Consider the following 16,626-nt stretch of genomic DNA (forward strand, 5'->3'; position numbering starts at 1 on the left):
ACCCCAAAATGGTGTAGGGTGATGGGGATGAAGCGGGGGGACACCGCGGAGGTGCATCCAGCCCTCCCCAGGGCAGGGAAAAGCCATGCCAGGGGGTGTCACCAGTGCCATCCCCCTTCCTCATAGCATGTCCCCAGCTTGAGGGCATCTCCCCATCCCTTGGTACCGCGCTCATCCCTCCTCCCTCTCGCTCTCCGGGCAGGAATGGACCCCGCCACCAACTCCAAAAGCAACCACTGCCTGGACGCGGCCAAAGCCTGCAACCTGAACGACAACTGCAAGCGCCTGCGCTCGGGCTACATCTCCACCTGCAGCAAGGAGATCTCGGCCACCGAGCACTGCAGCCGGAGGAAATGCCACAAGGCCCTGCGCCAGTTCTTCGACCGCGTCCCCAGCGAGTACACCTACCGCCTCCTCTTCTGCTCCTGCAAGGACCAGGCTTGCGCCGAGCGGCGGCGGCAAACCATCGTCCCTTCCTGCTCCTACGAGGATAAGGAGAAGCCCAACTGCTTGGATCTGCGCAACACGTGCCGGACGGATCACCTCTGCCGGTAAGGGCTCTTTGTGGGCTTTTCCCAGCCTTTCCCGGTGCCGGAGCGAGACCCGCGGGCTTTGTGCGGGGCAGTGGATGGGTTGCGTGACCCTATCGCAAGTTTTTTGGTTGCGTCTTCCCAAGGCCGTGCGGTCTCCTCCAGTAACGCCTGTGCGCAAAACCAGGGCAGAGACAAGGGGTTTGGGCTGCTGGTGGAGAGGCTGAAGCCTGGCTTTGGGTTTAGTCCTTCGTGCTGTGGGGGGATGCCATGGGTTTGTGCGGGGCTGCGTGTGGGTGGCAAGCGGAGGGGCTGCCAACCGAGCCCCCCACCCCACCCTGAGCTCTGATCTGCTCCGAAACCCCTGGTGTAAAACTGTGGTTCTGCTTGGCCCGGGAGGCTGCCGTGGGGCGATGCCTTCCAGGGTGGGGTAGAGACGTGGGGCAGAACCAGAGCAGCGGGGAACGGAGCTGCTTTTCTGCCCTGAATGGTGGTGGAGCGGGGTCCCCGGGGACCACCCTGTCCCTATTCCCCACCCGGGGCTGCTCCATCTCCCGGTGCTGCTGCAGAGGGGATGGAATTAAGCCAGCAATGGGCCCTGGTGGCCAAGAAGGCCAGGGGCATCCTGGGGGGCATCCAGAAGAGCGTGGCCAGCAGGTGGAGGGAGGTCATCCTCCCCCTCTGCTCTGCCCCAGGGAGGCCCCATCTGGAGCCCTGGGTCCAGTTCTGGGCTCCCCGGTTCCAGAAGGACAGGGAACGGCTGGAGAGGGGACAGCAAAGGGCCACCAAGAGGATGAGGGGACTGGAACATCTCTCTGATGGGGAAAGGCTGAGGGATTTGGGGCTCTTCAGCCTGGAAAAAAGCCGACTGAGGGGGGATCTTATCAACGCTGATCAATACTTCAAGGGGGGGTGTCAGGAGGACGGGGCCAGGCTCTTCTCAGTGGTGCCCGGGGACAGGACAAGGGGTAACGGGCACAAACTTGATCGTGGGAAGTTCCATCTCAAGACGAGGAGGAACTTCTTTGCTGTGAGGGTGGCAGAGCCCTGGCACAGGCTGCCCAGAGAGGTGGGGGAGTCTCCGTCTCTGGAGACATCCCAACCCCGCCTGGAGGCGTCCCTGTGCCACCTGCTCTGGGTGACCCTGCTCTGGCCGGGGGTGGGACGAGGGGATCTCCAGAGGTCCCTTCCCACCCCGGCCACTCTGGGAGTCTGTGAATGACGAAAGGCAGCCGGAGCATCCAGACCCTGCAAGCAGCAAAATCCCTCGGCGTGCTTTCAGTGTCCCCAGCCAAACTTCACGGCTGGTAAAAATTCCCTGTTTTCCCCCTTGGCGGAGCAAAGTCGGGAGATCAGCCTTTTCTTCCATTATGAAACTCATTATTCATACGGCAAAAAACCTCCCGTCACCCTCCGGGGGCTGGATCAGCCTCATAAAGAACAGGTTTCTGAGGAGGAGGGTCTTTTTGCCATCAAGGTGATGGAGTTTCCCGGAGCCTGGTGGCGAAATAAATAAATAACGCGGCTTTGGGTCCTCCTCTGGCTGCGAGTGCGTGTGGAACGTGGGAATGGGGCTTTTTATCAAAAAGTAATACAATAAGCCAATGTCTACGAATAAAAGATACCAGGGCCCGCGCCGAGTCGTGGCCGTATTAATGGTAGCGCCTCTCCGGCGGCAGGCGTGATGCTCCCTCGGATGTTGGATGCTGCGGATGCATCCGCTCGCGGAGGGGGATAAACCCCCGTTAGCAGCTCATTGAGGGCAGGGGGGGGACACCAGAGGGGCCACAGAGCTGCCGAGCGTTAATTATAAAGCTGTTCCTGCATGGAGTGAAATTCCACCAGGAAGAGGTGAAGCAGGGAAGGGGGGAGCGTGAAGCGGCTGCTCTGGGAGCTCGCTCCGAGTTGGGAATGCGTTTTTTCCAGCAGCACCACGGATGCTGCCCGGCCCCGTGTGGGGGCTTTCGCTCTGCAAAGCCCCCAAATCCGGCATTTATTTACGCGTCCAGCTTTGGGCGCTGGTTTGCGGAGTTTCGCCTCGACCTCGGCTGTTTTCTCCCCGGAATGGGGCGGCGTGGGGCTGCCCAGGGATGCGCCCCGTGGATCTGGGCTTGCAAGAGCAGGTCCCCTCCCACCCGCTTCTCTCCCGGGGGGCTCTGGCGGTGCCCCCCAAGGCTCGGGCAGGTGGGTTTGCTCCAGACCCCCCATTAAAAGCCGTTCCATTACCCAGGCTGCAGCAGTGGGGTATGAGAGGGGTTATGAGCCCGCGGCGGGGCGCCGGGGGATGCTCGGAGCTGCTGCCATGCTCCAGCAGCTCGTGTCACCTCCTTGTGTTTGCAGCTGCGCAAGCGTTTTAGAAGCGATGACCTCCCCGGGGAGAGCTGTGCCTCGCACCTGAGCTCGGGGTGGGGGCAAAAATAAGGATTTTTCTCTGTTGATGCTGCGTTGCGAGTGGGAGAGGGTCTGGCTTTTTTTCTCCCAGGCTTTTGGGATGGAGAGGGATCTGGCAGAGCCTTCTTGCAGGGGACGGGTCTGCCCTCCATGCTTGCCCTGGGAGCGAGCGCGCACGTGTAGGCTGCACTTTATGGTCTTCGCTGCTGTTTTGCCCCCTCCATCTCTTTGTGAGGGAGTGGAGCGATAGGACGAGGCGGGGGACGGTTTTACACTGACAGAGGGGAGATTGAGATGAGATCTGGGGAAGAAATTGTTTGCTGTGAGGGGGGTGAGCCCCTGGCCCAGGTTGCCCAGAGAAGCTGTGGCTGCCCCATCCCTGGAGGGGTTCAAGGGCAGGTTGGCCAGGGCTTGGAGCAAGCTGGGCTGGTGGGAGGTGTCCCTGCCCAGGATAAGGGGGTGGGATGATCTTTAAGGTCCCTTCCCACCCAAACCATTCCGTGATCTCTGTCTGGAGGTCTCCTGCTGGCACATCTTCCTCAGGGATGAGGGAATGGCCCTGCACGCTGTGCCTGGGCATCATCACCTCCCCTGGCCCATGGGGAAAGGATGTGGGGCAGAGCTGGTCAGGGAAAGCCGTCATTTTCCTTGGAAACTCAGACAAGTAAGGGACTTCTCTGAGAGCCCTGTCTGCTTGGCACTGGCTGCCCGACTCCAGCATCCGTCAGTCCGTCCACCCCGGCGCTGCCCCAAACATGGACAGGGAGTCGCGGCTCCCGTTGCTGTGGGTCTAACTTCCCAATTTAAGAGCTGGGCATGGCTTTACCCGACGGCTGAACCCCTTAGGATCATAGAATCATAGAATCGTAGAATCATTTAGGTTGGAAAAGACCCTTGGGATCATCGAGTCCAACCATCAGCTCCACTCTATGAAGTTCTCCCTTACACCATATCCCGTAACACCATGCCTGAGTCTTAAACACATTCAGGGATGGTGACTCCACCACCTCCCGGGGCAGCCTGTATCCTTCTCCCGCAGCCTCCTCTCCTCCTCCCTGCACGTCCCTGGCGTTTCCCAGCTGCTCCAGGCCGAGAGGACCCAGTGAATGAAGGAGCTGAAGGAACTCTGGGCTGTCTAACCGCCCCGTGGGTGATACCAGCTCCTCCGGCAGCTGCTCTTTGCGCTTCCTCGGCGGGTTTTGACTGATGGGGGGGTGCCCAGAGGTATCCAGGGAGGATTTGGCTTGGAGCAAGGCGGGGCTCGTTCAGCAGCGGTGCAGAGGGGCTCGGTGCACCCGGTGTGGGGCATCCACAGACTCCGGTGTGTGGCTCCTGGACCCCTGGAGATGCTGGTCCAGCTCTGGGGGAGCAGCTTGCTGGGCTCCTTTGCAAAAGCCTGGTGGGGTTTGCACCCACGTGCGCCCAGGGTGGGTTTGGTTGGTTGGTGTCCCCTTTGCTGAGTGGCTCCAGGCTTGTTTTGCAGGGACAGGGTGGTCTGCAGGGTGCTTGGGGCTGGGGGGGGGCTCTCCTCTCTCTCCCCTGCCTCTCCAAGCCCTCTGCGTTTATAAATAACAAAGCATTGGCAGGCAGCCGCTGCCAAGATCATCACCAGGTGCCGGGAATGTGTATAAATAGAGCGTGCAGGCTTTGTCCTCCTTCCCACGGCATCTGCACCCACCAGGAGCACCCAGGCATGAAACCCCTCCGTGTCCCGTCATGCCGAGCCCCTGCCTGCGGGCAAGGCAAGGCTGGGGTCTGCCCTGGGCTTTCCCAGCCATGTCTGCGCTTATCGGGCCGGCATCGCGGATGGATGCTCGTCCTCCTTATCTGCACGTGGGACTGGCAAGGGCATTGAACTTGGAAGCAGATCGGCAAGCTGCTCCGAAACCCAGCGGTGACAGGAGATGAGATAATGTTCCCCGTGCGGGCTGCGAGCATAATTAAGCCTCCTGGCTGATCGCCTAATGAACGGCGAAGCCCTTGGTACCAGGATAGGACTTTGCGGGGAGATTTTTGCTGCCATCTCGCCGTGGTGCATGGGGATGCTCCTCGTAGGGGCTGCTGCTCCCGCAGGACACAACCCACCCTGGGGTCACGTTGTTTCCATCCTGCAAGAAGCAGAGGAGTTGGGGAAGAGGGGAAATTAATGGTCCAGCAAGGAAAACAGTCATTCTGGAAGTTTTAGTGGCTTTTTCCCTCTTTCCAGCTGCTCGGGGTTGGTGGCTAAATGGTCGTTGAACACCAGCCCCTGTCCCATCAGCGGTCACCAAGCTGGGGAGATAAAAGCCACCAGCTTTTCCATCACTGCTGATGGAATGTGGTATTTTTGGACTGGGGTATTTTAACCAGCAGGCAGTGTCCCAGTGCAGGGGGGGGGTGTCTCTGGATCACCTGGGAGTCCCTGTGGCTAGGAGGAGGGTGCTGGGCAGCCCGTCCATGTGCTGCACAGTGTAGAGGCCGAGGGCATGAATCGTAGAATCAGGGGATGGTTTGGGTTGGGAGGGACCTTAAAGGCCACCCAGTGCCACCCCCTGCCCTGGGCAGGGACACCTCCCACCAGCCCAGCTTGCTCCAAGCCCCGGCCAACCTGGCCTTGAACCCCTCCAGGGATGGGGCAGCCACAGCTTCTCTGGGCAACCTGGGCCAGGGGCTCACCCCCCTCACAGCAAACAATTCCTTCCCCAGATCTCATCTCAGTCTCCCCTCTGTCAGTGTAAAACCCTTCCCCCTCGTCCCATGGCTCCCCTCCCTGCTCCAGAGTCCCTCCCCAGCTTTCCTGGAGCCCCTTTAGGGACTGGAAGGGGCTCCAAGGTCTCCCCGGAGCCTTCTCTTCTCCAGGCTGAACCCCCCCAGCTCTCTCAGCCTGTCCCCACAGCAGAGGGGCTCCAGCCCTCCCAGCATCTCCGGGGCCTCCTCCGTCCCCGCTCCAACAGATCCCTGCCAGGATGCGGCCCCGGAGCTTGCGTGCATCCCTGCCATGGGCTCAGGTCCTGGCGAGGGCAAGCACTCAACTGTGCCCTTCTCAGGAATAGGGTGCCCCAATCTGGGTTATTCTGGGCTGAAATCCTGAATTTTGCTCTAGGCGAAGCAATTCGAATGGCCTTGACCCGTGAGGCTGCTAAAAAAAGTCCCCGGTGAGATGCCCGAGCCCCTTTTCCCAGCTCTCGTCTGCGAGAGCGGGAGCAATCAGGCTCAGATCGCTGTAATTTGTGAAGCTTTTCGTGCCGGGAAGCTTTTCCCAGCACAACGGAGGAGCCTGACAAACTCCCCGAGCTTTGCGTCTGATTGCAACGGACAGGTTTTAGCTCCCAGAATATAAAAACCTTTCACAAAACACTAACCTCAGCTAAGGGGAAAGGGAAGGAAAGGGGAGAAAAGAGCTGATTTCAGCAGCTGCAGTTTGCTGTATTTTTCATCTTGCATCAGCAAGTCAGGAACACAAATAATCTGGTCTTATATGCTTCAGTGATGCTGGTGCTGAAGAATTTCCCTGCCTCCACTGGCTGTAGCTCCTCGGCATCCAAAAGCAGGGCGACGTTTCATTTGCCTGAGGTTTTCCCCCTTTTTCAGCATATCTGTGGCTCTGGGGAGGGAGTCGGATCCTGCCCGGCTCCTCGCCGGACCCCTGTGTCTGCGCCCAGTGGCAGAAAGGGCAGAAACCATCACATTTTGGCTGGGGGGATGCTAACTCAGGAGCGATACCCCGGGGAAGGGGGAAGCTTTGCTTCATCGCCCAAGGACCCACCAGGGATGCTTGGCTCGGGGAGGGATGGATCCAGCCTGGCTAGGTATTGATTAAACACCAAACATGGGAACAAAACGCTTTTTTTTATTATTATTATTATTTTATTTTTGTTTTAAACCCACGTCCTTGCCTTCACGCTCTTTGTTTAGCGCGGGCAGAAATGCCATCTGTAATGGATGTTTCCTTGATAAACAGCCGCGCGGCAGCTCAACTTTCTCATTACGGCGTGTAATGAGAGCGGCTCAGAAGTACGGCCGGGCTGTCCATAGAGCTGTCTGGGAAGAAGGAGGAGGAGGGGAAAAAAAATGCTCCCGGATTTTCACAGCGGCTCCGGGAGCTGGCGGAGGGGAGCGATGCGCGTGCCCGGAGTTGGGGGCGGACAGAGCTGGCGGGTCCCCAGGGTTGAGTGGCTGCACCGGGGATGTGATAACCTGCGGGGGGGAACCTTAAATTAGCAAATCTGTAAGGGTTGGTGGCTTCGGCTTCCCTGTATGATGGGGGGGACAGAGGGAGGGGGACAGTGGGGCAGCACCCCACGGGTACTTCTCCACCGGGGACCCCACGGTCACCCCATGGAAGGGGTCTCTCAGCTCCCCGGCCACCTTGCTGAAGGCTAAGCGCGCTCTTAACACAATAATAAGTCAATTTGCACTGAATAATTAAATAGAGAGCCTTCATAAGTATTGACTTAATGTGACAGCAAGTCTATACTGACTCAGGGTTTGCTTATGTAAACACAATCTCCTGTTCGGCTTAGTTAGCAGTTCAATGAAATAGAACAGTCCTTCAATTAAAATCAAATGATGCGTGCGTTTAATTCTTCCCCTCTCTTACGGGGTAATGATAGGGTTTGAGCAGAGGCAAGAGGATTAAGAAAGAAAAAAAAAAAAACCAACCCCCAAAAAAGTCTTTCAACTGCTCTTATCTGTGATGAATCAAGATGCGGCGTCCTAAAAATACATACGGCGAACGAAACGTCTTAATTAACGGCTCCTAACTTAGCAGTCGGTCTGTTGTCTGTCTGTCCGCATTTTCCTCCCCGCCCCCTCTCGCTGGCTTAGCTCTGCTTTAATTCGGGGGTTTCCAGATCGTTCTCTTTTTGCCTCTTCCCCGCTGCCCCCGTCTCCCTGGGCGAGGGGCGGCTTTGGGATGGGGGACGCCATCTCCCACGGGGAGATGCTGTGCTATTGCAGGGGTGTGATTTTTCCCTAAAAGCAGGAATTAAAACCCTCCTCGCTCATAACCAGAGCAGGTGACTTCGGCCTCCAGAGGTGGCAGACAACTTTTCCTGGATAAAACAAATATTTCCATTGATCTTTTTTTTTATTTTTCGCCCTGTGATCTGTTTACTAGTTTGGCAAGGGGTCATCCCAAAAAGCAGAGTTTTGCTCCAGCTCCTAGGAATTTTTTTTAGCTGATCCCCATCCCCGGGGCTCTTTGAATTCCCTGACTGCTCTTCTTGGTGTTTGAGGCTCTAGTTTGGTTTTTTTTTTAATCTCAGCTTCTCCAGGCTTGGAAAGCCTTCATCCCCAGCAGGACGAGCAGGCAGAGCGCGTGTCGGGAGGAGGATGCCCAGCGGGCCGGTGGTTTTTTGTTGTTTTTTTTCATGTCTCGCTGAGTTTTTGCATGTTGTCGCAGCTTCTTGAGCATCCGCTGCTCTGCAGGGGGGGAAAAACGCTTTTCCGAGCCACCTCTCCACGCTCGTGTCTATTAAAACCATTTTTCCTTGGTCCCTGTAAATTGCCTGTGAAAAAAAAAAACCAACAACACGCAACGTCTTGAGTAATCTCCGCATCTCGGACATTCTCTGCATGAAATATTCAAGAGCCTGATGCCGTTCGCTTTGATGGGTGGTGAGTTATTACCAGCGCCCGGCTTGGACTTCTCATAGGCATGCGGTGACGGCAGCAATTAGCACCCAATTAGGCACCTTGCATCTGTTCCGGGGATTTTTCTGCTTAAAAAAAAAAATAAAAAAAAATTGCGACGCACCAACGAGCCGGGGATGGCGAGGCGGGGGCGGGGGGGGGCGGGGAGAGGGAAAATAAACTCGCAATCAAAAAATCCTCTGCTGTGTAGGTAACTTTTAATGTCGGAGCGAGGGTGTCTCGCTGGCAAGTTGAATTTCTGCGTGATAACAAGGGTAGGAGATGAGTTGGCGACCAGGAGGGGATGGGATGGTCCCTGCAGCGACGCACGAAGTACATGGGAGATCTGTGCACTGAGGGATACAGGCACCCCGGGGACCCAGGTCCCTGGGAGGTGTCTGGAGATGGGCAGAGGGAAAGGGACACATTAAAGGCCCTGGCACTCTGGAATTGTCTCCCCTTGGTGTCGTCCTGCTCTTTTCACCCAAAAAACAAATGTGTTTTTTAGATGGATCAAAGAGAGACAGCTTGTAACCCCTTCACTTGGAACCGTTAGTAAAAGATGTCCCAGCTCACTGTGGGGGGGTTGGACTCGATGACCTTTAAAGGTCCTTCCCAACCCAGCACAGTCTGTGATTCTATGAAACGTAGCACTTGGAGCGGGTTTGGGATATGATATATGTGTGTGTATATAGAATGATGGAATGGTTTGGGTTGGGAGGGACCTTAAAGGCCACCCAGTGCCACCCCCTGCCCTGGGCAGGGACACCTCCCACCAGCCCAGCTTGCTCCAAGCCCCGGCCAACCTGGCCTTGAACCCCTCCAGGGATGGGGCAGCCACAGCTGCTCTGGGCAACCTGGGCCAGGGGCTCACCCCCCTCACAGCAAACAATTCCTTCCCCAGATCTCATCCAAATCTCCCCTCTGTCAGTGTAAAACCCTTCCCCCTCGTCCCATGGCTCCCCTCCCTGCTCCAGAGTCCCTCCCCAGCTTTCCTGGAGCCCCTTTAGGGACTGGAAGGCTGCTATAAGGTCTCCCTGGAGCCTAAGTATAATATATATATAATTAATCACTTTTTAACTCTTTTTTTTTTTTTTTTTTCCCATTTGGAGGCCTTTCAGGAAAAATACCCTGTTGGCCGGGGCAGTGCCCCGCAGCTCCCCGTGCCACCGTCCCCTTTCCCCGTCCCCAGCCCAGCTCTGGCCCTTGCAGGCAGAGCCTGTCCAGCCCCACCTGCTGCCTGGAGCTGCCAGCCGGCGATTTGGCACCAATTCCTCCTGTTTCTGCTAAGATGGACTTGGCTCCCTCTCCTTTTATTTTTTTTTTTTTTTTTTTTATTTTTCCTGGGCACTTAAAAGCAGAAATCTGAGAAACTATGGGCCGGCTCCAGTAGGGATTATTCCTGGCAGTTAGAGCCTCATCCAGCGACTGCGAACTCATTGTATACAACGGAAAGAGTGACATCTGGCTTGGATATTCTGGAAAGATTACCAGCTGGCTTGTCATGTATTATGAAAAGAATAACATTTGCCTTAGAGGATGCTACAAGCCAGGAGCAGGGCCCCGGGGAGCAGCGTGACAAATTTTCGTGGCGCTCGGTGATGAACTTGCCACAGTTCTTTAAGAGAATTGACGTGCCTTCGCCTCTAATTTGGGGAGAGGGGGAAATGCTGTCGGAAACTTTATTCCTCTCCCGCGGAGGGGAGGAGGAGGGAGTCCAGATACCTTCCCTGCGACGGGGATTGTGTGAAAGGAGCGGGGTTGGAGCTTTTCTGCTCTTCCCGGGCTCTTCCTTCTGCTCCCAGTTGGCAAATGGGGAGCAAAACCCCTTGAGCCGAGGCTGAATTTGGCTGTGGGGAGGGCTGAGCGCTGCAAACACACAAAAAAAATCCCCTGGCAAAGCTTTTCTGCACACGCTGGGCTTCGTGTGCGGCTCCAGCAAGGGGAGAACGTGTGCTGAGGGCTGAGCATCAGCCCTGGGAACGGGCGCAGGATGGGAACCCCCATCTTTCCTCCTGAGGGAGGAAAATAAATGTGGGTCCGGCCAAAATAAACCCGCACACGGGGTGAGGGGAGTCGTGTTTGAAGGAGGGAGGGGAGGGACACGCGGTGCCAGTTGTGTTACGGCTCTTTATTAGCATCCAGCGTGCCCGGGAGTTCCCGTCTTCTCGTCGGGAGAGCTGGAATAACCCAGATGGAGAGGCTGACCTTGCCCTGGAAACCTGCAGCCTGTCGGGAGGTTGGAAGTGGGTCAAGGCAGCTGGTGGAAGTGGGAAAATAATCCAGTTCCCGCTGCTGGCAGCCCGTCAGCGGGCGACAACTGAGCGCAGCCGGCCCTGGGAAGAAGCGAAAAGAAGGTACCCAAGTGCTCGGGTACTGAAGCTCGCGGTGGGGCGATGCTGGGGTCCCCAAAGGACCGGGGTGTCCCCAGAAGAGGCTCAGCCGCTCCACAGAAGACGGTTGCGCCGGTGGCTGCGAAACCCCGTGACCTGGAAAAAGCCCCAGTCACGGATGGCTGGAAACAGCAAAAAAAGACTCCAGGAAACCGCTGCGTTCCCCCATGGAGCATCCCGTGCTCTGATCCAGCCCCCGGCAGCTGTGCTTTATTCCTTCTTCTGTCCTTTCCCCAGTATATAGACCACGGAATGGCAGTGGCCGTCTGGCTCCAGGCTCAGCCGCAGCATCTCTGCTCCCCCCCGGCACTGGCTGCATTTTGGGGGTACCTGCCCCCCCCTCCCCCCCCAACCACTCTCTCAGCGCCCTTGGGATCAGGTGCCATGAAAAGTGCCGGATGGATGTAAAGTATCGCTGCAGGTCCCTCCTGCTCCGTTCAGTCACCGCTTCATTTGTTCCCACCTTTAATTTCATCAAAACCTGCTGAAAACAAATCATTCCTATTTAGAAAAAGGAAAAAAAAAAAAAACAAACCCCACCGCAATTTCTACCCTTTATTTTCATCCGTTCTTATGGCTTTAGGCAGGTACTGTTGGATGATTCAATCCCCGGTTGGACAAAGATGACATTTAATTAAGAAGGAAGGAAAAGGGAGCTAAAGAAAATAATGTATGCCTTCTTCTTTCGGTATGAAGTGTGGGGGGAAAAAAAAAGAAGAGCCGAGGAGATTTTCTGTTGTGAAATGCAAGGTCTCATCGACAGTGTCAGCAACTTGGCGGCTTCGCGGCGATTCCTGCCCGTGATTGAGATCCAGCCTGGGCCACGGTTCAGCCTCGTGTCGCTTCGTTTAATGACTGAGTCCATTTGGAAAACCGCAGCCCATCCATCTGCCCGCCTGGTCCGTCTCTCCCTCCTCTTCTGCCTCCTTCCCCCGTCTTTATCCTCCTGCCTCGGTGATTCGGTTCATCCCAAGGGGGGAAAAGAAAAAATAAAATAAAAATCCCCAGAGCATCGCGTGGGAAGCGTGGGTTTGTGTCGGCAGAGCCAGATTATGGATACACCTGGAAATAACTGCGCTTCCATCGCTCCTTGGGCTTTTTCTGAGCAGTGGGAGAAGATGAGAATGGGGTAACCAAGCCAGTAATTGGGTTAGGAGTGGAAATCGCCTCCTCTTGTCCCTTCTGTATTCCTCCTGGTCCTGCTGCCGCTCTCCCCATCTTTCTGCCCCCAAAGCCGAGTCTGGCAGGGCACGAGCATCTCCATGCCCCGAGGCCTCTGCGAGGTTTCCTTTGGGGTTTTTTTTTTTTCCCTCTTCTCGGCTGCCAAAGCAAGAGAGGAAAAACCGTAACCCCCAACCTCGGGCGCTTTAATTTGCACTCTCCGGGCTTTAACATTTCAGGGGAGGGAAGGTAAAAACGAGTGGTGAAATTTTACAGTCGGGTAACGGCGCCGGGAGCAGCGTGGCCAAACGAGGTGGTGAAGTTTATGGTGTGCTCTGCCCGGCGGGAGGCGCTCGGGAAAGGGCCGGGGAGGTGGGGAGCCGTAAAGGATGGGGGCACAAGGGTCCCACACCCGGGGGATGACCCCCCATGGGTACCCGCTGCGGGCAGACACCCCTCCCTCGCCCGTGACCCTCTGGCAGGCTGCGGTGAGACAAGAATTATCACCTCCTGAGTCTAGATCTCATGTCGATCTCCTCCCTCTGTCCCATTTATCCTCTTTTTTTTCGCTTTTATTTTTTAAAATAAAAGGTCATCCCCCCCCTCTGCTCTGCCCCAAGGAGGCCCCGTCTGGAGCCCTGGGTCCAGTTCTGGGCTCCCCGGTTCCAGAAGGACAGGGAACGGCTGGAGAGGGGACAGCAAAGGGCCACCAAGAGGATGAGGGGACGGGAACATCTCTCTGATGGGGAAAGGCTGAGGGATTTGGGGCTCTTCAGCCTGGAAAAGAGACGACTGAGGGGGGATCTTATCAACGCTGGTCAATACTTCAAGGGGGGTGTCAGGAGGACGGGGCCAGGCTCTTCTCAGTGGTGCCCGGGGACAGGACAAGGGGTAACGGGCACAAACTTGACCGTGGGAAGTTCCATCTCAAGACGAGGAGGAACTTCTGTGCTGTGAGGGTGGCAGAGCCCTGGCACAGGCTGCCCAGAGAGGTGGGGGAGTCTCCGTCTCTGGAGACATCCCAAACCCGCCTGGAGGCGTCCCTGTGCCACCTGCTCTGGGTGACCCTGCTCTGGCCGGGGGTGGGACGGGGTGATCTCCAGAGGTCCCTTCCCACCCCGGCCACTCTGGGATTCTGTGACCCTGTGAAAAATGTCACTCCTCGCTGCTGAGTTGCTCCCTGCCGTGAGCGGTGGTGAAATCCCATCCCTCTCCCTGTTCTTCTTCACACCCAGGTCCCGGCTGGCTGATTTCCACACCAACTGCCAAGCATCCTTCCAGTCCCTGACCAGTTGCCCTGGGGACAACTACCAGGCGTGCCTGGGCTCCTATGCGGGGCTCATCGGTGAGTGCCGGGGGGGTCGGGATGGCAAAGGGTCTCTGCCACCGCGGCCCTTCATCCCTCTTCCTCCTCCTCTGCTGGGAGCAGGCTTCGACATGACGCCCAACTACGTCGACGCCAGCACCACCAGCATCACCATCTCGCCCTGGTGCTCCTGCAAAGGCAGCGGCAACATGGAGGAGGAGTGCGAGAAGTTCCTCCGGGACTTCACGGAAAACCCCTGTCTCCGTAAGGCATTTCCCCGTCCCCCTCCTCACCCTGCCCCGTCACCCGGGGGGTGCAGCCCCCCCAATAAACATCTCCTGTCCCCAGGGAACGCCATCCAAGCCTTCGGCAACGGCACCGACGTGAACCTCTCCCCCAAGAACCCGTCACCCCCCATCACCCTGCCGCCGAAGACGGAGAAGAGCCCGGCCTTGCCGGACGACATCAACGACAGCAACACCATGTACGACACGAGCGTCATCACCACCTGCACCTCCATCCAGGTAGGAGACCCGAGCCCGGTCCCTGCTGCAAACTGGGGGCACTGGTCTGGACCCTCGGTGGGTCCATCAGACGGGAGATGGGCTGCAGCCCATGGGCAGCAAAAAGTCCCTTTTTTTTGGGTGGAGTGGGTGGACTCAGTGCATGCAGCTCGGTCTGGGTGCTGTGTTGGTACCCAGGTGCCCGGCAGGATCCGGCCATCCCTGGTATGGGAGGGTCTGGCGTGGGGAAGGGAGGGATCCATGCCCTCCCCGTCCCCTTCCCTCTCTTGGGCATCGCCTGGCACAGGGCTGTGCTGGTGTCCTGGGGCAGGGGGGAGCCAGGGAGGGGGGTCCTGGGCTGGTGTAGCTGCCCTGAGCCCAACTTCTCCTGCCCCCGGCTCGTTTAGGGTGAAAACAGCTCGAATCCCACGTGGTTTTGGGAAACCTGAAAAAAATACCTATTTTCTTGTGTTGCGCCGGGCTTGTGGGTTCGTGCTTCTCTCCCTGGGTGGGAAGATGCTGCCGGGAGAGGAGTGGGATCGGGGCGGGGTGGGGGGGGGATGCTGTGACCGGTGGGTGTCACAGCGGTGTAGGCAGGAGGATTTGCAGCAGGGAGCAAATCTGCGTGAGTGCTTCCAGCCTTATTTTGTTTGTCCTCTCTCCTGCTTCGGGCGGGAGCCCAGCCAAGACCCTGAGCCGCCGGGGGAGAAGGGATGAGCCCTTTTTCTTTCTTCTCTCCTTTTGCCGAGCTCTTCTGAGAGCCCGGGGCGTCTGAGGAGCACACGGGGAGGCTTCGTGCTCCGACACCAGCTTGTGCTCTGGGTCAGGATTGCCGATGCCCCACGCGCAGGGCTGCAGGCATCGCTTCGCACCCTCACAGGGCAGCTCTGCAGCTCCCGGGGGGGATTTGGGGACCCCAAACCTCGGGGTGCGACCCCCGGCAGGAGCAGCCCCGGCTACACGTACCTGCCCTGAGCCTTTTGCCTTTCTCCTCTCTCCTCTCCAGGAGCACGGAGCAAAGCTAAACAAGTCCAAAGAGCAGAGCCTGTGCTATTCAGAGGTATGTTTGGGGCAGGGGGGAGCCAGGGAGGGGGGTCCTGGGGCACAGGGGAGCCAAGGAGGGGGGTTGTGAGGCAGGGGGAGACAGGGAAGGAGGGTGCTGGGGCAGAGGAAGCCAAGGAAGGGGTGTCCTGAGGCAGGGGGCAGCCAGGGAAGGGGGGTCCCGGGGCAGGGGAAGCCAAGGAAGGGGTGTCCTGAGGCACAGGGGAGCCAGAGAGGGGGGTCCTGGGGCACAGGGGAGCCAAGGAGGGGGGTTCTGGGTCAGGGGGAGCCTGGGGAGGGGGGTTCTGGGTCAGGGGGGAGCCGGGGAGGGGGGTCCTAGGGCTTGGGAGGGCTGCAAATGGCTCGGGAAGGATATGCCAGACAAGCACCGTGGCAGGGACCGCTGGTTTCACTGCCCAGAGGGCAAAAATAGGTGTTTTCCCAATTTGGATGGTTTCCCCCCAAAAGGAGCCTGATGAAACCCTGCTCTCCCCTCGCCCGCAGACCCAGCTGACCACGGACATCATGCCGGACCAGAAGACGTTCGTGGACCAGAAGGCAGGCGGCAGCCGACACTGGGCGGGCCGGATCCTGCCCATTGTGCCCACCCTCCTGCTGAAGCTGGTGGTATAGAGGGGGCGAGGAAGGTGGCCGGCGGGGACGGGGACGCTCGCCCAAGCGAGCTACCGGCACCCTCGCTCCCGCCTTGGCTCCTGCTGCGGCCGTGGGGAAGGGAAGGACCATCCCGGTGCCGGAGACTGAAACGCTCAGAACCAGCGGGGATGCCGAGCCCGGGCACGCCGGCGGCTGGAGGACCCTCACCACGCTGGGAAACTTTGGTGGTTTTCTTCCTATTTTCATTTTTTCCCCTCTTTTTTTTTTTTTTGTTTGGGTTTTTGGGTTTTTTTGGGTCTTTTATGGTGCGTCCGGGTTTCTTTTCTAAAGCAGGAGCCCACGGTTGGTGGTGAAATCCCCCCAAAGTGCCCTGCCACGGGGGATCCAGAGCTGCAAATGGCACCGGGGAGGGACAATAATCCTCGAGCGGAGGTTATTTGCCGGACCCATCGGCCCGGGTGCGCTGGGGACGGCGAGGTTTCCGTATGGGAGCATCCCGAAGCATGGACGTGCCGTTGGGAAGCTTTTCCGCATCCTCCGAGGGGAACTCGCTCGAGCTCTTGACGTTGTTAATTGGGGTTGGTTTTTATTTTCTTTCCCGTGGTTGGCGAGAGTTTTAAAATGGAAGAGAAAAGAAGCTCCTGTTCAAACGTTGTGAGGTTGTCCTGGTGTTCTCAATCTGTCACTCGGAGGGGGAGATATTTTTTATTTTTATTTTTATTTTTTTTAAAACCCGTGTCCGGTCGAATTTGGGTTGGGATCTGACCCATCAGTGGTCAGAAACCTCTATATATTCCTCTCCATTTTCTTTCTTTTATATATACATATATAGTATATATGTATGTATATAGCGTTCACCTATACCTACATATATGTATGTATATACATAACCATATACATCTACAGTGTGGCTTTTTTGATTTCCTTTTTTTTTCCTTTAGTTTTCAAAAAAAAAAAAAAAATAACGCTCAAATGGCAACAGCAACTTAAAAATGTATTATTGTAAAAGTTTATTTTTTTTAATAATGTCTATAATGGAGAAAAGAAAAAAAAAAAAAAAAACAAAAAAATAA

The 16,626-nt window shown here is 57.0% G+C and overlaps 1 protein-coding gene across 2 annotated transcripts in view; it reads left to right on the forward strand.

Moving 5' to 3' along the window:
* GFRA2 (GDNF family receptor alpha 2) overlaps nt 1–16,208 on the forward strand; it is a 30,651-nt gene extending 14,443 nt beyond the window's left edge. For both annotated transcript variants that reach the window (XM_074563694.1, XM_074563692.1), the window contains 6 exons: nt 203–551; nt 13,324–13,433; nt 13,518–13,658; nt 13,743–13,918; nt 14,904–14,957; nt 15,443–16,208. In XM_074563694.1, the coding sequence (XP_074419795.1) occupies nt 203–551; nt 13,324–13,433; nt 13,518–13,658; nt 13,743–13,918; nt 14,904–14,957; nt 15,443–15,571 (959 nt within the window). In that variant the 3' untranslated portion in view covers nt 15,572–16,208. The remainder of the gene's footprint in view (nt 1–202; nt 552–13,323; nt 13,434–13,517; nt 13,659–13,742; nt 13,919–14,903; nt 14,958–15,442) is intronic.
* The last annotated feature ends 418 nt before the right edge of the window (nt 16,209–16,626 follow it).

The sequence above is a fragment of the Larus michahellis genome, chromosome 20, assembly GCF_964199755.1.
Source record: "Larus michahellis chromosome 20, bLarMic1.1, whole genome shotgun sequence".
NCBI classification, from domain to species: domain Eukaryota; kingdom Metazoa; phylum Chordata; class Aves; order Charadriiformes; family Laridae; genus Larus; species Larus michahellis.